The 23488-nt window shown below is 40.6% G+C and overlaps 2 protein-coding genes across 2 annotated transcripts; one reads left to right on the forward strand and one right to left on the reverse strand.

Moving 5' to 3' along the window:
* The first annotated feature begins 5438 nt into the window (after positions 1 to 5438).
* Positions 5439 to 6278, forward strand: LOC122544228 (probable G-protein coupled receptor 139). The gene has a single exon (XM_043683306.1). It carries the CDS (start codon positions 5439 to 5441, stop codon positions 6276 to 6278), a length of 840 nt encoding a protein of 279 aa, XP_043539241.1.
* A 7576-nt stretch (positions 6279 to 13854) lies between these two features.
* On the reverse strand, positions 13855 to 20107 carry LOC122544229 (EEF1A lysine methyltransferase 3-like). The gene is made up of 3 exons (XM_043683307.1): positions 19952 to 20107; positions 16587 to 16698; positions 13855 to 14249 (listed from the first exon to the last, which is right to left on the reverse strand). The coding sequence occupies exons 1-3, from the start codon at positions 20105 to 20107 to the stop codon at positions 13855 to 13857; spliced, it is 663 nt and encodes a 220-aa protein (XP_043539242.1).
* Between the last annotated feature and the right edge of the window lie 3381 nt (positions 20108 to 23488).

A 23488-nucleotide genomic window follows, 5' to 3' on the forward strand; every position in this document is an offset into this window, starting at 1 on the left:
AAATGAGGTAGAAGTCCATTGATATGGACTGGTAGCTTGCTGTGCACAGATACAAAAAATAAACAGAAAGGCAAAGGGAGAATTTAAGACTCAAGGGCGGAATGGTGGCTCCGTGGTTAGCACTGCAGCCTCAAAGCGCAAGGGACCTGGGTTTGATCCCGGGCTCAGTTGACTGTCTCCGTGGAGTTGATACGTTTTCCTCGTGTCTGCGTGGGTTTCTTCTGGGTGATCCGGTTTCCTCCCTCAATCCAAAGATGTGCAGTTTGGCTGTGCTAAATTGCCCATAGTGTCCAGCTGCATTAGTTAGGGGAATGTGTCTGACTGGGTTACTCTTCGAGGGGGCGGGTGGACTTGTTGGGCCAAATGGCCTGCTTACACACTGTAGGGATTCTATGAAGTTCCAAGGGAGAATGCCCATCATGACATTTGCTCCAAACCTGTGTAGCTTAACGTAAACTAAAACAATCGCCTAGAGTACTATAAGCACTTCTGGAGAAATATGTTATAAAAAAATTGATTTTGGAGGGAGTGTAATCTAGGTTTATCGAAATGGCACTTGGATGGTGTTTAAATCAGAAGGTTCAGAAAGATTTTATTTTAAAAAAAGAATGTATCACATATAAGCACCCTTTCCATTCTTGTGGCTGGAAACTTCTACATCCCAAATTGGATCCATCATTCCAAGTATTCCATATTTGACTACAATGTCTGATTACATTTCTGCGCAGTGACAGTTCCAGACTAACACCTAGGAATGTCACAAGTCACAACCTACGTGTCTGTGACAAAACAAAAATGTCGCTTCTCATATTTTCAATTGCCGTTGGCACAGTTAACCAGACCAACCTCCTCTCACACCTCCCCAGTGATTGAGCAACTAGCCGGCACTGCTTAACCCAATTTCATTTTTATGTTATTGTAGCTCGAATATTTCTATGCAATGACTTCCAATCCTATACCTGAAAACTTACTTTTTGGAATTGCCAAGTGTCCTTGGATTGTAATGAAACAGATAATCTTAAAGGATCAGCATTCCTAACTAGTGATATGTGGAAATGAACTCTAATCCTTGCCCCCAAATATTAGAATTCAAATGCAGTTAATATGGAACTTTCAACAAAACTATCCCACTAATATTGAACACGAGACAGAGGCGCACTGTCGTTTAAAATAAAATATTTAGGAAGGAAAACTACTGTCCTTACTCATTTCCCCTTGGCCCACTTTACCCCAGTTCCAAACTTCCAGCTCAGCACCATCCTCATGACCTGTCCGACCCGCCAATCTTCCTTCCCACCTATTCGCTCCACCCTCCTCTCTGACCTGTCACCTTCATCCCCACATCCATCCACCTATTGTACTCTTGGCTACCTTCTCCTCAGTCCAATCCCCCTCCCATTTATCTCTCCACCTCGGAGGCTCCCTGCCTTCATTCCTGATGAAGGCTTTTGCCCGAAACGTCGATTTTCCTGCTCCTTGGATGCTGTATGACATGCTGTGCTTTTCCAGCACCACTCTAATATAGACTTCATATAAGTGTACCTCAGTTAGGAACATGTGAAATGATTGAAAAAAAAAACCCATGTCGTCTATCAATCCGAACAGTACGTGATTTGAATTGTTCCGGAGTATAATGCCACGTGATTAAATCACATAAATAAACATCACCAACACAGGAAATGACATCACGAAAACGCGGAAACCCAAACACATAAATAGAAAATGTCGGAGGCTCACTGATGATTTTACCTCGGATGGTAACAAACAAATCTTCCAGCTCAGCGCATAAACTTATATACAAATAAACTTACATCAGAACTGGAGAGAGATAGAAATGGGGAGAGACAGAAATGTTACTGCATTTACGAGAGTTAAAGAGATGTTTGAGGATGGGATTGAACTCCAGAGAACTCCAGATTTTTGGTAATAGCGGAAATACTGGAGAATGTTGGTGGTAATTTCGTCTAGAATGCCGTACCAATGGAAATGAAAATGGCACAAGAATAAGTGTGCTGCTTTGAGGAGATATGAATGGGAGACCAATGGTGAATTGTCACCCAAAAGCAAAAATAAATCACAAAGGCCGAGGAAATGAGACAAAATCTGAGAAATAGTTAAAAACAATGACTGCAGATGCTGGAAACCAGATTCTGGATTAGTGGTGCTGGAAAAGCACAGCAGTTCAGGCAGCATCCGAGGAGCAGTGGGTGGATGGAGAGTGGGATGAAGGTGATAGGTCAGAGAGGATGGTGGAGTAGATAGGTGGAAAAGAAGGTAGGCAGGAAGGACAAGTCATGGGGGGACAGTGCCGAGCTGCAAGTTTGGAACTGGGGTGAGGTGGGGCAAGGGGAAATGAGGAAACTATTGAAGTCCACATTGATGCCCTGGTGTTGAAGTGTTCTGAGGTGGAAGATGAGGCATTCTTCCTCCAGGCGTCGGGTCGTGAGGGAGCAGCGGTGGAGGAGGCCCAGGACCACCATTTCCTTGGCAGAGTGGGAGGGGGAGTTGAAATTTTGGGCCACAGGGCAGTGTGGTTGATTGATGCGCACCACTCCACCCTCCTCTCTGACCTATCACCTTCATCCCCACCCCACTCACCTATTGTACTCTATGCTACTCTCTCCCCACCCCCACTCTCTTATTTATCTCTCCACCCTTCAGGCACTCTGCTTGTATTCCTGATGAAGGGTTTTTGCCCGAAACGTCGATTTTACTGCTCCTCGGATGCTGCCTGAACTGCTGAGCTTTTCCAGCACCACTAATCAAAAATCTGAGAAATAGTTGGTGCAGATTTATATGCCCAGAACATCTTGAAGTCAACAGTTGCTATCAAAAACCATGTCGGCTTTCGAGTGCATATTTGAAAGATGATGTGCTCATCTTGCAGATTCTCATGACTTTGTTTTCCTTTTATCCTTTCACAGAATGTGAATGTCACTTGCAAAGTCGCAATCATCTTCCCTCCTTATTGTTTTTTCTTTATTCATGCATGGGATGAGAGCATCACTGGCTAGGCCAGTATTTATTGTCCATCTCTAATTATCCAGAGGGCAGTTAAGAGTCAACCACATTGCTGTGGGTCTGGAGTCACAAATAGGCCAAATCAGCTGAGAGTGGCAGTTTCCTTCCCTGAAGGACATTGGTAAAGCAGATGGATTTCCCAACAATCAATAATGGATTCATGGTCATCATTAGATTCACGTCCAGACTTTTGCTAAATTCAAACTCCACCATCTGCCACAGCAGGAATCGACCAAATGTTCCCAGGACATGGTCTGAGTCTTAGGACATCATTTCCCCTTGAACTGGGCGAGGTGCAGGTTGATTCAGAGATACCTTAAGAAATATTCACATTACTGTGGGGCTGTAGGCATGCATAGGCCAGATGTAAGAATGGCAGATCTTCTACCCTAAAGAGCAATGGTGATGCATATCAGTTTTATGACAATCAATGATTTCCATAAATTTTCAGTGAGTCAGCATGGTGGAAGATGATGTAAAAACATAGAGGGAGCTAGTCTGGTATTTGGAAAGAACAGAACCATGAGCATGTTTCTTAAAGGTAAATAGCCGACCAAGGCTATTTCAGCAGAATATTTGATACTTATTATTTCTACCACGTAAAAGGACACTAGTTGCAGATGAAAAGATATGCCAAGAACTGCAAGCTGTCATCCAAGCCATACACTCTTCTGACTTAGAAATACATTGCCATTCTACCACTATCCCGAGACAAAAAAAATCAGGATTTCCCTTTTTCACCAGGATAATGACAACTGCCTGCATTCCTAGGACAGCAGAATTTCAAGAATACAACCCGCCACCACCTTCATTGGGATAAGTAGGGATTGGCAAAAATGTTGCTCTGATCAGCAATACACGCAGTCTGTGAAAGAAATTTAAAATTTGCTTGATATGTGATGCCAGTTTGAACTGTGTATGTAGTTTCAAGCAGACTGACGAAATTGGATTTGTTTTGAATAGGGTATTCGATCAATAACATTATTGTTTGAATTTTGACTCAAATACTACTTTGATTTAGATGCATAATTGTTGTTGGTCATGTTTTGCGATATTGCTTTCAATAACCACAACAAAGTCCAAGCCATCACAATGTTGACATAAGATGTATAGATGAACACTTTAGCATTTGAATATAAATACACACATGCCAAGACAATGCTCCTTCTTTTGTTTTAAATTTTACTTAGAAAATACTATCAACGCTGTTTCACTTGGTCTCTTCAATCTTGGCATTGTCATTTACATATATTTCAACACAAAACTGGTTGCAAGTAGTTGTCATTACCTGCTTATTCAAAGACCTAAAAATAATTTGAATCATGTTCCAACCTGGCAGTCCCAATGGAGATTGCAGAGTGTATAAATTAATGCCTCCTAAAATGTAGAATCATAGCACTTAATTCAGACAGATTACCTTTGGGACTATATAATCCCAGTGCTTGCAAAAATGATTGATATATTTCGCAGCTTCAGAAAAATATATTACCTGGTTCTTGCTCTCATTGGTATTCCTGGTAAGAATTGGTTATCTATTCTATTAGCTAGTTCTACACCTGAGCGGGTGAACTGTTTTTTTTCCCAGTAAAGGCATTATTTATTAATATTCCAACTGAGATCATTGCAAACAGTTGCATATGTTATATGAATACTATATGTGGATTCTTCTAAATTCACCATATACATTGTACAGTAAGTATTATTCAGTTTCAAAACGCTAATAAGGCTAAGCCATATGGCTGTGTTTTAGCTAAAGATGTTTTTGGAAGTACTAAACACCTGTAACCAAAATATCTGTGAATGCAGAGAAATTAGTTGTTGTCAGGTCACTCTGGCTCTATGTTTGTTTCATTTTATCTGTCTAACAACACCATACCAATTGTTCTGAATATGGGTCACAATTCTTATATTTGTTTGGAGAAAAATTGTGATAGGTACATACTGCTGCATTTTCTCAGTGGACTTTAACACTCCAAACACTGCATTTGACATAAACAATTGTTCATCCCAAGCATTACTGTGAGAATTTATCATTGTGTAATTGTGCAAGGAGTAGGTTAAGGAAATTGGAATGCTTTGAATATCCACAGTTTCTTTTTGTGTTCAGTGGCTTAACATAAGGTAACGTCCTTAAACATTTAATTACATCTATCATATGCACAGTCAGCCATAGATAACTTAGATATTGCACTTAAATTGAACAGAGATAAACTACAGCATGGTTAAAATTACCTGTGACTACTTGGACATTTCAAACTCGCATATAACTTGTTTGCATTCAATTATGGAAGCTATTTTGTCAATGATGATTAATTTCCAGAGCATTTTGTCTTCTTTCAGTTAATTTGTTGGCGATTATAATCCTATCCCAAGGAAAGTGTGGTCTTTCAGCCTGTATCACTCGCTATCTGGTGGCCATGGCAGTTGCTGATCAACTCGTCATTATCACAGAGGTTATACTAAAGCGGATTACTTCTTATTATTTCCCTGGTTCTTTCCTTCAAATAACAGTTGTGTGCAGTATTATTAAAGTCCTGCGTCGGTCATCAATAGATAACTCTGTCTGGTTAACCGTTGCTTTCTCTTTTGATCGTTTTATTGCCATTTGTTACCAGAAGCTGAAAGCAAAGTACTGTACAAATAAGAATGCAGCAATGGTAATTGCTGCAATCTGCAGTCTGCTTTGTTTAAAAAACGTTCCCTTTTATTTCACATACAAACCAAAGGAGATAATAAACAACGTACAATGGTTCTGTGATATAAAGTCAAGCTTTTACACTGATGCTGCTTGGTTCGTATTTGACTGGCTTGACACGATATTAACACCGCTGCTTCCATTTGCTATCATTATGTTGCTCAATGCTCTGACAGTCAGGCATATTCTGGTGGCAAATCAAATCCGGAAGGGACTGAGAGGGCAAAGCAAGGGTTGTAATCACAATGATCCAGAAATGGAGAGCCGAAAAAAGTCTATAATTTTGCTCTTCGCTGTATCAGGGAGTTTCATACTTTTGTGGCTTTTATATGTCCTGCAATTCTTCTACTATATCATTGCTAAAACCAGTGGCCCCAAGGATAATGACTCTTTATACGTCTTTGAGCAAGTTGGATATATATTTCGCAGTTTAAGTTGCTGTACAAATACCTTTATTTATGGAGTGACTCAGACAAAGTTCAGAGAGCAGTTCAAGAACGTGATGAAACGCCCATTCACGCTTCTTTTTGAAGTGATGAATAATAAAATACGTCTGAAATGAGCTCAGTAATGAATCCTGGTGCTTTCACTTTATTTACCCAACATCAATCCATTGAATTATCTCTCCAAAAGCTGCCAAACGTGAAGATTTTCTTTGGATAAGAAAACTTTAATAAGAGCAATTGTCATAGAGTCACAGAGTTGTACAGCACAGAAATAGACCCTTCACTCCAACCTGTCCATGCCGCTCAGATATCCCAACCCAATCTAGTACCACCTGCCAGCACCCGACCCATATCCTTCCAAACCCTTCCTATTCATATACGCATCCAAATGTATTTTAAATGTTGCAATTATACCACCACTTCCTCTGGTAGCTCATTCCATGCACTTATCACCCTCTGCGTGAAAACGTTCCCCCCCTTAGGTCTCTTTTATATCTTTCTCCTCTCACCCTAAACCTATGACCTCAGGATGTGGGTCCAATGGCAAAATAGATGGAGACCACCATTTTGGCTATGTTCCTGATTTGCCCTGATACAGCCATGATGTATAGCATACTAGTATGCTGGTTTGCCCCAGTGGATGAAATAATCAGTAAAGACATTAGCATTTCATATATCTGTATCTTCTGATAACCATAAGGATGGCAAACTAAGGTGGCGTTCCTAACTGCTCCAAATCACACATTGCATCACATTGCACCGTTGTAAACTGCACTGCAGAAGGCAGCAAACTCCACTGATACACCACGCAGTGTCACGTTATATGACTTGCACCAGAATAAATCACAACACAGTTTTCAACACCACGCATAATGAGATACCATAAGTAACTTCACCACACTCCATCCGAATAACTCACATTATACTTGAACACCTCACATAATGCTGCATTACCCAATGCTGCAGTGCATTTCACCACGGCATAACACTCTGCAGATTCATAATGTGCCGTGCTTAATGCCCCTCACCACACTTCACCACGACTGACTCCACTGCAACAACATACGCAAATCAAGATCCTGTAGAAGCACAGAGGTTAACCATAGCAGAATACATGCAATGACACCACAGCATGTGTCTCAGCTCCTTTATATCTCTGTAATCATGCAGTTCTCTCTTTCTCCTATACCTCTGTAATAGCATACACTACAATGCAACATGTAATACTATATTACACAGTAGAACATCGCACTAACAAAGGTTTGGATTCCTAGGATATTGACGCAGTTCTGGGAGTAGATTGTTCTTGTCAAGATCATACTAATAGAAACAAGTAAAAATCTTTTTCAGGTGCATTGCTAATGATATTGGGCCGATTTAAATTAACTTGCCAGAAGTGTGAAACCAGGAGATAAGAATGAAGAAAACAGATTGGGTTCGATGGAACTAGATTAGGGAATGTTAAAAAAAACCTGAGGTCTAAATAAAAGGGAGAATGTGAGATCTAAATTCTGTTTACTTAGAATGCAAGTTAATCACCCAGAATGGCAAATAAGATTTGGTAACTGCAGGCGTATACAACCATATACATTGCATGACAGTGGTCCAGACAACTGAACTGGCATCTGGCTTGCATGCAGAGTAATGCCAACAGCTAGCGTCCAATTTCCACATTCAGTTAGGTTACCATGAAGTGTTCTCCTTGCTCAGCTTCTCCATTCACCTAAGATGTGTTGATACGTATGACAACCCCATCAGCAGGAGTTTGTTTCTTATTTGACAGCAGCCCAATGATCTGATGAGGCTACTTCGACCTGATATTTACTTCTTCCTGTATCCAAAATATAGTATTGTAGCAATGAGGAAACTAGGCTCACAAAAAAGGAAGGACCTAGCTCAAACATTTCCCAGAATGCAAAGTGTTATGAAAGAGAAGGAATTAAATAAACTTAATTCATGATAATGGAATTGCAATGTTGATTAAGGAGAACTCTGCATTTCTGAAAGTAAATGATTCCCTGGAGATATCAAGGATATAATCGAGCACATAGATCACAAAAAAAGACAAAATCAATCTATCATTTCATTGGCTGCATGCCTTTTCTTTGTCAGTGGCATGAATTTGTAAGAAAGTTCCAGATGCCAAATAAACAAAGGAGGTTGAAAAAATAATGGGCTTTTTTTTTACATATTCCGGTTTTGTTGTGGATCAGTAAATTATACACAAGACAGCCACGATATAAATGACAGAGAAATACTTCGATTTATCAAGTGGCTGGAACAATATATTTCCACTTCTTGACGAATGAACCATTACTGGATGCACTCCTGGGAATTTAACTGGATTCGGTGAATCAGCTGTGATTTGCGGGGCATTTTTTCACAGTGCCTGCAGTATCACAATGTTTCGTTTATTTGTGGCAATGGCTATAATTATACGAGGGTCTGACCAATTAACTAGGAAGGAATGGGGACCAATCCATTTAGGTGGGACACATCTGGCTGGGGTGAATTGCAGGTAAATGCATAATGGTGCAACAGGCATAATTTAAAATAAGAGACAGTTTAGGATCCACCAAAGTACATTTCCATGATTGAAAGTGATCCACTTTTTAAACAATTTCCTCAGTTGGGGAAGATTGACCACAAAGACACTCTTTTAAATTTTTTGTTTCCGTCTTGATATTATCAAACTCAGAACTGGGTATAGGACGAATCAGACATTAGAAGACACCGACAGCAACAATACCAAAGAATTCAATGCTGTTATTGGATTTTCTTTTGAATGTTGAAAACATTTTCTTTATACTTGTGACCAAGTGTGGTAAAGCTAATACTTTGTAGGCCATTTGGCCTATCGAGTTTACACCAAATGCCAAACAGCATGTTTCCCCAGGCCTAAAACCCTACCCTATCTCTTTAATCCTTCATTCCTCATGGTTAAGGCTGCATATTCCTAGATAGTATGCGCAATTTAGCATGGCCAATCCACCTGCTTTTGCACATTTTTGGACTGTGAAAGGAAACTGGAGTGCCCAGAAGAAATCCAGACGCACAGTCCCCCAAGTCTGGAATTAAACCCAGGTCCTTGGAACTGTGAGGCAGCACTGCTAACCACTGTGCCCCCATGCTGCCCACCTGATCAAAGTGTATTTGTTTCTTTTTCAACTGGAAGTAAAAGTTATTTTACAACTCCAAATGTGAGCTATCAATTCCTAATAGCACTTAAGCTGAGAAGCTTCCTTTACAATTTCAGAAAGTAGTTCAGGTCAAGTAATTGCTGTGAATCTGTTTTCGTTTGTTGTTCAAACATGAAAGCACGAACCATGCAGCAGTGAAAGAAATGTGGTTATAGATCATGTGTTTCTCTGACAAATGGTTTGTCAAAATGTGGCTGGGCTCATGCTCTAAAGAACATTGGATGAAGTATTTTTTTTTCCCATTGTTCATTCATGGATTGAAGGCGATGCTGGCTAAACAACATTTATTGTTTATTTTAAATGCTCAGACGGTATTTAAGATACAACCACATTGCTGCGAGTGTGGAGTCGTATGTAGGCCAGTCACATGACAGTTTCCTTTCCTAGAAGGCACTAGTGTACAGGATGGTGCTTTCCAATAATCGACAGGGTTTCATTGTCATCACTTTATGACACGGGTTAAACCCGTTTGCTAATTTAAACGAGCAACACAGAAAAGATTCACCCTGTGCTGCAATCTGTTAAACTTTAAGAGGCAAAGAACAATCCCAGAAGTCACTATTTAAGGAAAAAATTAACTGTTTTATTCTTTAAGTCCAACAGATACCATTAAAACCAACAACTATTAACAACTCTTTTCTCTGAAACCCAGCTGTTACCTCCAAATCCAAAATACAGAGGAACCTCAACTATCCAAACGAGATGGGCGGGCACTATTTCGTTCAGATAATTGATTATTTGGTTAATTGATTTTCTTTCCTCTGGGGCTCGGAGTTTTCTATTAAGTCTGCTTCCTCCATCTCCACCTCCACCCCCTTCCGCCTCCAACCCCTCTCTGGGGTAGTCAGACTGGACACTAACAGCAAGACTGCTGCTGCTGCTACTGCTTTTTGGGGAGGTGAGTCTCCAAATAGCATGTGCATGCGCGCGCACGGGCGCACACACGCACAAACACAACGTTTTGCTGCAACTTTTTGACAGGTTCTACATTTGCCTTGTAGAGGAAGATGTTAGAGAGATTATCTGGGGAAGGGGGTGTTTAGGGTGCACGCCTGTGTAGAACTCCAGTGAAAGTGTGGAAGAGAGGCGGAGGGTGGCATGTCAGTCATTTAGAGACGATGCCTGCACTCATATCAGTCCAGGACTGTTCACAGCAGCACATTTAATCACTGTAAACAAAAGACACGATCAGTATTGGACACACATCTTTGATGTAATGTTTCTGTCGGGTGTCGAGATCTCCTTCAGATAAACTGATTTTCGGATAATTAGTATTCAGATAATCGCGGTTCCTCTGTACTAATCTGATAAAAATCCCGATTAAGACCGAAAAAAAATCGTTTCAAAACCAGTCAGCTTTGCCAATTTTCCTTTGCAAATTCTGGCCAGGTCAGCCTCGATGTTCTGCTGTGCAGACTTCCCATAAACAGGTACATTGCAGAGAGCTGTTCAGCTTGCAGTCTACATTTGTTGAACTTTGGCAACAAACTGTTCAAACATTTCCAGTTTTATATATCAACACATCGGATTGTTTCATTGGTTTGATATCATCAAAGTACAAAATTCAAATTTGATTAGATTTTAGTACCTTGGAGCATAATTTACTCTGATTAGCCAAATTGAATTTGTTTTTGTTTCATAGCAACTTAGCTGCTGATATTTGTTTCAACCAAGTATTACATTATTATCTTGTTCAGGAGTCTCTGTGCTTTATCAGTCCTTGCTAGCTTTTAAACTCTCTTAAAGGTACAGTACATCTCTGCACATTCATAACAATCATGAGACTCTCAATTCCAGTTCTTTTTTTAAATTGAATTCAAATTCCACCATTTGCCATGATAAGCTCCCAACCCAAGTCCCAGAACATTATCTAAGTCTCTTGATTAACAGTCTAGTGATAATTACATTAGGTCACCGCATCCCGAGAATTTATCCAATAATTTTGGAATTGAAAGATGTTTTCAGCAATGATGTCTTTGGCAACTGAAAGCAAAAGTAAATTATGCATCACATGTATTTTGCAAATGAATTTGTTTTACGCGAGTCTAGAATCAGAGGAACGTCACAAACCTTTTTTTTTTATCATCACAGATTCTCCTGTTTGGATCAATGCCATTCAGCCCTTTGAATCTGCAATGCAATGACCCTCAAAAGTGCAGCCATGTGACATCTCTATAAACCATGCATTGCCCATGGTTAAACCACCTAGCCTATGGTTAAACCACCTAGCCTGGACATCCATGAACACGATGGACAATTTCAGTTTGGCCAATCACCAAACCAAAACAACTTTGAACTGTGGGAGGAAACTCACACAGACACGGGTAGATTGTGCAGAATCCACCTCAACCGTCACCCTAGGCTGGGATTGAGCCCAAGTCCATGGCACTGTGAGGCATCAGTGCTAACCACTGAGCAGTCGTGCCACCAACATATTGGACTCTGAACTGCCATTTGAACAAGCCTACGTGAGCCACACATTGGAAGGGTAATTAAGGACAGGCAAGTAATGCTGACCTTCCTTGTTACACCTATGTCCCACAGAAGAGTATCTTTTTTTGTTAAAGAAACTTTTTTTTCGATTACCTTTGGAAAGCTTAAATTGCTCTTGCTAAAAACCGTGATTTACCACATTAAATGCCACATGGAATGCCAACAGCTTTCACAGAAACTAATTTCTAAAAAAAAAACAGAAACCGTTTCTATCCTGTTCAAGTGTGGGTGGTTATAGTAGGTTGCATTTTCAAATTTTGTGTTCTTTGATTTCTGATCAACTGTCTCCAAGCAGACTAAAGTATTATCATTGGAAATTACTTTCATTGCTAGAAGATTTTGTGACTTTTGATCAAGAAAATACAGTACCTGCAAGAAATTCTTTGCATTATAATGCTGTCTGTTTTGTCATTTTCTGCGCGTTTTGAGTGAGATTTGAAAGCAAATAAGCAACTAATTTTCAATTATGAACAATATCGAATTGCATGCAAGTCTGTAATTGGAACGCCTGATAATTGAACATAAATGCCTATTATGGACTTAAAACAGAATAGAAAACCATATGTAAATTAAGTATTGGATCCCTCCACGTCTTTTTGTCGGGTTACAACGGGTTATGCACTATTCTTTCTCCCCCAGCCCCCACCCCCCACAAAATCGTTTCTGGTGGGACATAATCTGTTCAACATTAAGTCGAACACTTATTATTTCCAGCCTATAGAAAGGAGGGAGGGGCTTTGCGTTAATTTTAATCATATTTTTTCAAGGTTTACAAGCGATGTGTTGTTTCTGGTATGGCTGGTATCTGTCAAAATCCCTAATTCCTGCTAAACTGAGTTGTCTTTGGCTACTTCGGACGGCAGTCAAGAATCTGTGACATTATTATCCGTGTGAAGTTGGAGAAAGAATGCACTGTGGAAAAAATGGGGGAAAAGGAAACGAATTGGCTTAGCTGTAATTATATAGAAATACTTAACTAAATAAAAGATGTAGTAATTATTTCCAATTAATTGTTCGAAGATAGCAACATCCCATAAATATCCCCTTAGCTAAAGACAAATTCAGGAAAACAAGTTGTTTCACATAAAATTCTCAGGGCAGGAAAACAACCCCCAGCTTTTAGTCACAACTGAAAGAGAACAAAACAACTTTCACCTCTTCAAGACCCCATTACCTACTTCTGAAAGCTAAAATTAAAACTCCTGATTGTGTGGGAGCGTGACCACATCCATTCAGGTTGCTTCTATTGTTCCAACTTAAAACAAAACCCTTACTGCTATATTCTTTACAGTATTCAATGGACACATCGATATCTCTGCTGTAACGTCTCTCTTTAAATGGAAAACCAGGAAACATACACCTCTTGAAGCTGCACTATCATCACACAAGGCATGCTTGGCTATGACCACGTGCTACAAAAACTAGGTTGGAAATGGTCTTCCCTGCTTTCGATTTGTACATTTCTGTGGCTCTGTGATGCTTTATTCCAATTTCCATTTGTTGGCGTCTGGAATCGTGATAATTTCTGAAAATTGGTTTGAGAACTAGTAATGACTGCTGTGTTCACAAAACATGCTCAACCTTCAGCATTATCCAATTCAAACAGTTGTCTGCTGACAATAAAAGGATAAATGGCTGCTGTGACTACAGAAACAGTAAGAGCCGTGTGGGGAGTAGAAAAGAAAGCAGAAGCAGACAGAAATGAACTTTTTTCTTGATACATCAATGTCATTGGAATAGAGCCTGGTCAATCATTGACATTCATTTTACAGCAACATCTAAAGGTACGGACTGTGAATTGGAGCATGACTGAGGCTATGGCACCTGTTAGGAATAATTAAGAACCTGGCACCCTCTCTGCAGTAATTAAGTCATCTCACAAGGGACTGGTATATATGGCTTCTGATAGCATTTTCCTTTTCTCAAACCGTTAAGTTCATCCGCAACACCTTATCATCCCCAACCCAGGCTCCCCAACCCCCGATCTGACTCTGTAACATTATATGATAGAACATTTTTTCGTTATTTTGTACACATTGATATCTTTCTCCGAGACTCTATGAACGATTTCGGAATTAAAATGCTGTGGGATGAGGTTTTCGTGAAATGTAATGGCTCCCATCTCCTGACGCATTTTCGTCGAAAAGTAAATGATGGTATTTGGGTTGCTTAGGTGTAGCAGGGTATTTATCAGTAAGTGGAACTCATAGGATTTGTAGACAATGTCCGAGCCAAGAATGTAGTCATAATCTGAAGGGAACTGATCATTGTCTTTCCCCCAGGAAAGTGCAGCGACTTCTGAACGGTGTAGGCTGGCTGCTGGAATATTGTTGGAGACGTTGTATTGGATCTGACTTAGAACGATCGGTTCGTCGGTCAACGTGACATCTCCCCCTGCCAAACAAAGAGTGAGGCGTCAGTAGTTACCAACATTAGTTGACTCAAGGTGATGGCAATATGGAAATAATAACTTTGTGTAGGTGTGTCTGTGCGTAATTGCACACGAGCAAACAACAGATAATTGATCAATCCATGACCAAATGTTTCATGTTGCAGTCAACACACTGCAGAAAAAAATATGAGCACCACATCGATCTTGCCTTGGGCAAACCATCTACGAGAGCGAACTATGGTTATGTTACTGAATTCACCAGTTTGCAATCAATGATTCAGTCACAGCCACCTTGCAAATCAGCCCTATCAACATTCAACAGTGTCAGTTCATCTTTGAACCAAATTGTCTAAGTAGGTTGGAATTTGATTGAGAATTTTCATTTACTTTTTTTCCACACGGAATACCCTCCCTCCTGTCGCAGTTTGAATTGACTGAAACTCTAAGGTGGTTTCGGAAGTAGGTGCTTTCCTCATGTTCTGTGTTTTACTGAGTAATACGGCACAAAGTAATTATTCTACCCATTCGAGTTGCATCCCTGTATTTCCATACAGGTGCTTATCTTATTCGACTTTGAGCCCTTCCAGCATTTTCCCTCGGTGTATTCTTAATGTGACAAATCTAATTTTGAATCAAAAGGCCGATCCTCAAAATCAGTGAAATCAAAAATTGCGTGGATGCTGAAAGCTGAACAGAAAACGTGGAGAATATAGAAGGAACACAGCAGGTTTCGCAGCTCTGTGAAGGAACATAGAGCTTGCCTTTCAAGTATGATAGTGCTCTTCAGATTAGTTCTGAAGAAGAATCATATCAGACTCAAAAAGTGAACGATGCTGACAAACCTGTTCAGTTTCTTCAGCATTATCTTTGCTTATTCCTCAAAATAAATGACAAGCGTATTGCTCCATGAGCCATGCAACAATTCACATATTAATACTTCAGTATCATGAGCTAGATTGCTCAGCACCTAGCCAATGAGTACACCTCCAACAAGGCTTAAGAAGCTGCACAAAATCGAGCACAATGCAGCCAGCGTATTAGTACCTCACCTTTCTTCAACTTTCACTCTCTCCAACAGGGATGCACAGTGATAGAGGCAGCGAACTTCATCTATAAAATGTACTGCAGCAATTAAACAAAGCTCCTAAAACGTCGCCCTTCAACTATAGCCTCTACATTAATAAGGCCATGACAGTAGATGGAAGAGAACGCCACCACAGGGAAGTTCCACTTTAATCAAACATCACTCTGACTTTGAATTATATTATGTTTGTTCCTCCACGGTGGCTGTGCAAACGCTTGGAGATCCCATCCAAACCACACTACGTCTGCATCTACACAGGATGGATTACAGTAGAGCATTAACAACCTCAAAGTCAATTAGCAATAGGCTATGAGGGCTAGCCTCGACAATGATGCACCCTAATTGCAAATCAAGAAAACAAAGCATCCTACTTGAAAATCAAGAACGTGGCTTATAAATCTTGGGAAATGAACTGCAAACAAAAACTCTTCCCATGAGGAACTGTGAATATTTTCCAAATCACCGTGCTCAGAGATGCCTGAGCAGGTGGAACTTCAAACAGGGGTAGGGGTACAATCAATGTGCTTCACATGCCTTCGGCTGGTAGTTGTTCTGCCTGAATCTCAGTACGTCGCCACTGATCTGAAATACTATACAGACATTCTCTGGAAAGAATTGTATGCTTTCAAATTGCTGCCTTTGAAACTGGACCTATTCATACTATTGAGAACAATAGGGGTATAAAAGTGAAAACAGAAATTGTTGCTGAAACTTAACAGATCTAAAAGATCCTTTGGTGATGGATCACTGCACTGATGAAGTTAACTCTGATTTCTGTCCGTAGATGCTGCCAGACCTGCTGAGTTTCTCCAGTAATTTGTGTGTCATTTTGATGTTTCAGCATTCACATGGTTTATTTTTGGGATACATGAGCATATGCATTGGGAACAAAACAGCAGACTATTCGACTGCATAAACCTGACGCACTACCCAATAATGCCATCACTGGTCTATTTCTGTTTTTAATTTCATGTTCAAATTTATCCATCACCCTTGACTCCCTGTATACCAAATTTCTATCACAATTCGAATTCAACGTATATGCCAAACACTTTTCAGACAGTGAGTTCCAAAGTCTCACTGCCATCTGAGAATGTAATGACAGAACAAAACTTGACTAACCATGTGCTGAATTGGGAGTATATTCATTCGAACAAAATGTCAAAATTGTTCTTTGTGCCATAAGGTGATAATGCAGTCCTGCAGCATGTTTCTGTACATGACCCAAAGCAAGCATGTGGAAAATTTTACTTACCAAGCAGGATGGCTAGAATTCCCACGATGCCAGTGCCTGCCCCCAATTCAATCACTTTCTTTCCAGTAAAGTTAATATCCTCTTTCTCAAAGAATTGACAGAGAACACGGCCCTGAAACAGCAGAATCAGTCAAATTGATAACTAGAAAGGTATAACATTATCCAACGTTTCTGAAGTCGGGCCAAGCAAGATATCAGTGCCCAAGCTGGTAAATGGTATCAAGAAACACATAAATGAAACATTTATTCCCAGCTCTGATTTGTTTATTTGGCTTTTAAATAGAGTTTTGGTTTTTGGACATTATATTCGAAATATGAGATAAGAAATGTGATTTAGACATCACATATAATGCAAAATGGAGACAACACATGGAGGCAATATATTATGTTACAGAGGAAGTGAGATGATTGTGCACTACTATGTGAGTGTTTGCTCAGTTGGCTAGAATAAGGTGCAGTGTGAGGGCAAAATTGGGCGTTGTATTGATGATGTTGCCATGAAGATTACTCCTTTTGCATCTCCCTCATCGCCCGCGGCATAGAATCCCTCAGGTTAGGTCACCAACAATAATCTCTTTCAAATGAGAGAACCTCTTCAGGTATGGCAACTTGATACTTAGATACTCAATTATCTCAGGTAGTTGGTTTGTAATGCATGAGGATCGATTAAAAGCAGTTTCCGTTCTGGCATCGACTGAGTTTACCGCAAATGGCACTGCTTCTCAAACTTTCACATCTCCTGACGTGTGGTAAGCTTCATGCTGAACCACTACCATATTATCATAGGATCCCAAGAGTATGGAAACTGGTCATTCAGCTCAACAAGTCCACACCAAAGCTCTGAATGGCATCCCCCACCCTATCCCTGCAGCATTCTTGACTCAAGCACCTAGCCTGCACATCCCAAGATATTATGGACAATTTGGCATAGTAAATCCACGTATCCTGCACATTTTTGGACTGTGGAAGGAAACCAGAGCTCCTGGAAGAAATGCATAGAATGTGTAAACTCCACACAGGCAAATCACCTAAGACTGGAATTGAATCTGCATCCCTGGCATTGTGAGGCAGCAGTGCTGACCACTGAGCCAGTGTGCGGCCTTCAGCTAGTCGGCTCCCCCTACATGAGGGCTGTCTTATTGTCCAGTAGTAAGATAGTGACGGATACGAACAAGATGAGCAGCGGTTAGCCAAAAAAAAAACAAGGGAGAAGGAGGACTAGTGAAACGAAGGTGCTGCACTCGAAGGACGTTTCAAAGTGCAGAAAGGCATAAACCAAACAAAGTGGCTCTATGAATCAGGCAATGAATAACCATAAACTTTCAAGCAGGAAGTAGTTTGTTAAAGGTTCAACAGATTTGAAATGAAATGATTCAAAAGTAGAACTTTTTAGGTTTAGGTCCATAAATATAGATGGAGTACAAGGTAGTAATGAATACGTTTCTAACAAATAATACAATGGAGAACCAAGAATACACAAAATGCACATGACATTAGAAAATGAGAAACGACCAAAAAGGCAGAATCATTGTGGCAGCAGAAAGAAAGATAAAAAGCAGAATTGCTCTGAAATATGCATTTTATCCAAAATATTCGGCTTGTAGTCCTCATGATAGATCACAGGAAATACCAAAATAAAACGTAACGACATTTATAGTTCATGGTATAAGAGTGTGATTGGTTTCCAAGAGTAGTCTATTTAGTAAAGTTGTTGCCACAAACAATATATTAGTTTTTTTTGTTCCTTTCTAGAATAGACAGTTAGATTTTGATCAGTCAAGGTTTTAGCGCAGAAATGAACCAAAAAATGTTTGTCACATATTTTCCCGAGTTGGAACTGATGCACTTTGTTCATGCTATATCTCTTACAAAAAGAAAATGTCTTGTGTGTTTTTATGCATAGGACAACATTTAAGAGCACCATTCCATGAGCCAGACAGATAATCTGAAATTTGTTAGCACAATTATTAACATATTCAGAATTGTTTAACAATTGTTGAACAATTGGCAAAATGCATTTGTTTCAGAAATACACATGTTCTGTACTACCAAATGACTATAAAGGAGGAAGGTTTGTTAGTTCATTGGTGCTATGAGCCTATCGGAGAAAAGACCTCTTGGGGTATGGAAACTTGATATTTAGATAGTCAGTTATCTCAGGTAATTGGTTTGTAATGCACGAGGATACATGAAAAACACGGTTTCAATTCTGGCATTGACTGATTTTACCATAAACGACACTACTTCTCAAATTTTCACATGTCCTGAGGTGGGCTAACCTCCAGGCTGAGCGAACACCAGTCGGCTCTCCCTACATGAAAGCTGCCTTATCGTCCAGTAGTGGGATGGCGACTTTGCCATTTTGTTTCTGAGGTTTATGAACGCATTCAGATTGCTGCCAGGATTGGGCGGACATGGAGAGGATTTGTTCTTTCCTCTAGTGTAAGAGGTTAAATATGTAGAATGTAAAGAAGAATGAAAAATGTCCCTTTTCATATCGATATGTGGCGAATTATGTTTCTCTCAATTAGGCGTGGAGTGTAGAATGCTCTTGCTCAGTAAATGGTGGAAGCCAGCTTGTTAACTTCATTCAAGGTTGTGCTTTAAATCTATTCGTGATCATCAAGAGATGTAGAGTGTGGACATCAAATGGAGCCAGGCATAATCAGATCAACCAAGATTTCATTGAATGATGGATGAGATTTTAATGTTATTACTTATTCACACTTGGGGCGTGGGTATCACTGGCTGGACCAGTATTTATTGCTTGTCACTAATTACCTTTACGAAGGTGATGGTGAGCTACTTTCTTGAACTACTGCAAGGATCTGTGTCCTATTCGTGCTTCTAAGTCCTAGCTTCCCTATTCTTTTCATCACATTAGCCAAATACCACTGATCCCTTTCCAGGAAACAATATTTGAACAATTTGGTAGAGTCAGTCGCTAACCAGATCAAGACCATGGCTATCAGAGTAATCAGGGACAATTAGGGCAACAAATGTTGATCATGCTGCCGTGGAGAATTAACAAAATTTCTGTTATGCTATGTGATCACAGACTCCCAAATCTCTCCAATATTAAGCATTTCAATTTTCATTTTTTTCCAGGGTCTGATGTAATGAAGTGTTAAAGAAGTGTTCGTATATTTGGGAACAACTGCAGGATCACAGAATCATGTGATCTTTCTCACAATAATGATTTTTAAAAATTGAGACATTCTTTCATTTTCATCAGTTGTTCAGTTCATGGTGTGTACACACACAAAACACCGCATTTGAAACTAAGTAAACAGGATTTCTCCAGCATGGTTTCGTTTTGCGTGATTTAAAAACTCTCGATGTAAAATACCAAATAGTGAACTTACAGGTTCCCAGATGACTGCTGGTATGCCAAGGTTTTTGCTAAAATCTCGAGTGATGTTCAATTCGTACCCACAAAACTCATAACGACTAGTTAGTCTGCTTTGGTCAAAATGGTAGTCGAATATGATAGGCAGCTTCTGTTCCTGCTGGGCAGTCATTATTCAACCTGGATTTTCTGCTGCTGATGATCCTGGCTTACGTTCGTATCCAGCGAGTTTTGGTCCAGATCAACTGAGATGAACCTCTCCCCGTTGCAGAGGAATGTCTGGAGTGAATGAATCAATTTTGCACTGAGATCTGGAAGATACAAAGGAAACAAAGACAAGAGTGTGATAGTTGAAAACTAAATAGGATGTTCTGAGGGAACCTCATTGTTAAATTAACAAAGTCAGATTGCATGTACTCAGCACAGAGGGCATTGACAATAAATATCAGCGAAGACTCGCTTGCTTTTTCTTTTATAATGTAACCACATTGCACCAAGAGATTTAAATTTTCACTCCAAAGAGATACTATATATTAGAAGGTTAATGGACGGAATAGCTTGGTGCTATCATGTCTACACTATTGATCCAGTGACCCAGAAAATATTGTGGGAATTTGAATTTTAATCCGATAATGACAGATTGTGGAATTTGACTTCAATACATTTCCAGAATCAATAGTGTCATGATGACCATAAATGTGTGTGTGTGTGTGTATGTGTGTGTGTGTTTGTGTGTGTTTGGTGGGGGGACATTGTGGGATTGGGGGGTTTGTTGGAGGACAGGGTGGAGGGAGGAAAAGTCCATCTGCCTCACCCTTGTCCACTCTCCTCACCTGGTCTCGCCCCGACATTTGACCCCATCCTACAGTAATGTCACTAAATTGCCCTTTGAGCATTTAAGTTGGGGACAATACACCCTGGCCTAGCTATCCCGTGAATGATTCATAAAAGCAATTTTAAAATATTGGAGACTCAGACTAGGGAGATTCCACTCGAGTTTGCTGTGGACCTTTCAAACAATTTAGACAATTCTCCAAACACAATTAGGTTTTGCTAGAAAAGTTCAACTCTGAAAAGAAATCAAAGTTAATGTTTCGGGTCCAGTGACCCTTCCTCAGAACTGATGTAGCTTGGAAAATGTTGGTTTATCCACGGAAGATAAGGTGTTCGAGGGAGTTAGCAGTAAATGATAGGTCAGGATTGAGCCCAAAGGGAGAGAAGAACAGTTGTACAGACAAAGGAGTCCTTAAAGATCTGGCTGGGAGAGTGAATAGCTGTTGATGGAGACAATGAAAGACTAGCAATAGGTATTGTGGAAGGCAGACAATGTGGTAACAAGGCCGGATGTGTGTGGTAGGGGACTAAGACATGGAGCAGTTCAGGCTTGGAAATTATTGAGCTTCATATTGAGTCCAGAGGGCTGCAGGGTTCCCAAGCAGAAAATCAGTTGGTGTTCTTCCTGCTTGCGCTGTGCATTTCTGAAGCACTGCAGCAAGCCTGAGACAGAGATGCTGGCCAGGGAACTGGGTAACTGGACATTGTAAATTCAGGGTCTTTCTTGCATTCACCCAGTGGTGAGGAGATCACATTTTGAGCAGTGAATGCAGAATACCAGATCGTGGGAAGAACAGGTAAAGTGCTGCTTCAACTGGAAGGTATGCTTGGACTGTTAGATATTGAGAAGGCAGGATGAAAATGGCCAAATGTTACACTTGCGTCAGTTTTAGAGGAATGTGCCTTGGGCTGAGACTAAATTGTTTGGAGTAAAGGAAGTCTGGGTCAGGGTGCTCCAGTGGGATTGCTTCCTGTAGAAGGTAGACGGGGATTGGGAGGGATATATGTGTCTGGTGGTGGCACCTCGCTGTAGATGTTAGAAATGCAGCTGATGATCTTCCGAATGTGAATGCTTGTGGATAGCAGGTAAGGACAAGGGGAACCCTATTACTGCAGCAGTAGGAAAGAGAGGGGTTGAGAGCTGAGAGGGGTTCTGTCAAGAATGGTTCTGGGGAATCCTTGGTTGAAGAAGATGAAGGTGGACTTTTCGGAGTTGAAGTTGGCCTCATCAGAACAAATGCAAAAGAGAGAAGAACTGGGAGAATGAAATGGAGTCTTTACAGGAAACAGGGTGCAAGGATGAAAAGTCCAGGTAGTTGTTGGAGTCAGTGGTTTTATAGTGAACATTAGTGACCAGTCTATCTCCAGAAATGGAAACAGAGATGCCAAGGAAGGGAAGGGAAGAGCCATCGATAGAACAGGTGAAAGTGAGGGTCGGGTGAAAAATGCAAGTGGAATTGCAATTCTAATTTTGGATGAGAGTTGAAAGCAGCATCGATGATAGCATCAATATATCGGAGAAAGAGCTGTGGGTCGAGACCTGAAAAGGACTGGAACAAAGATTTTCCATGTATCCCACGAAGGCACCAGCAAAACTGGGGCCCGTGTGAGTGCCCATTGCCACTCCTCTGACCTAATGTTAGAAGAGAAGTTGTTGAGGGCGAGGACGAGTTTGGCCAAGCAGAGAAGGGTTGGCGGTGGGTAGGGTTGGTTCAGGCCTTTGCTCCAGGAAGAAGCAGAGTGACCACCCTGGTAAGGGCTAGATGAGTAAAGAGTTTGCAAGTCCATGGTAAGGAGGAGGCGGCTGGAGCCTGTAAACAAGAAAGTCCAAAACTGGCAAAGCGTCAGAGCAATCACAGATATGCGTGGGCAGGAACTGGACCAGAGGAGAAAAGACTGAGCCAATGTAGGAATAGACCCATAGGGAACATTCCCTCCAGGACACTATGGTCCACTCACAACACACTTCCACAGCCCCATGGCACCTTTTCCTGAAACCACCAAAGCTATAATGCCTGCCCATTTACCTCCTCCCTCCTCAGCGTCCAAGGGCCCAAATATACCTTCCAGCAATTTAACAACGCTTATTATAATTTAGTGTATTGCATTTGCTGCTCACAGTGTGGTCTTCTATACATTGGGTAAACAAAGCATAGACTGGCTAACTGCTTCACATAACATCTATGTTCTGCCCGCAAGAATGACCATGAACTTCCAGTTGCCTGCCACTTTAACATGCCACTCTATTCCCTGGCCAATGGCTCTCTCTCTCAGACTTACTTTATACTCTGGAGAAGCTCAGCACAAGCTGTAAGAACAACACCTCATTTTTCACTTGGGGACACTGGAGCCCTGTGGACTCAAAATAATTTTCAGGTTTGAATTCTCCCTTGTCCTAGCCCCGTACCACACACATCAGGCCTTGTTATCATATAATCTGACATTAAACATTATCTATTGTTAGTTACTACCAGTCTACATTAACAACTATTCACCCTCCCAACTATATCATTATCGACTCCTTTGTCTGTTCAACTGTTCTTCTCTCTCCTTTGGCTCTCTCCCTATCTATGTTTACTTCCTAACACCTCCTCCACCCTAACTTCTGCATATAAACTGACATTTTCTAAGCTATCATCAGTTATGAGGGAGGGTCACTGATTGCGAAATGCTAACTTTGATTTCTCTGCACAGATGCTGGCAGATGTGCTGAGCTTTT

The sequence above is a fragment of the Chiloscyllium plagiosum genome, chromosome 47 (genome assembly GCF_004010195.1).
Source record: "Chiloscyllium plagiosum isolate BGI_BamShark_2017 chromosome 47, ASM401019v2, whole genome shotgun sequence".
Lineage (NCBI taxonomy): Eukaryota > Metazoa > Chordata > Chondrichthyes > Orectolobiformes > Hemiscylliidae > Chiloscyllium > Chiloscyllium plagiosum.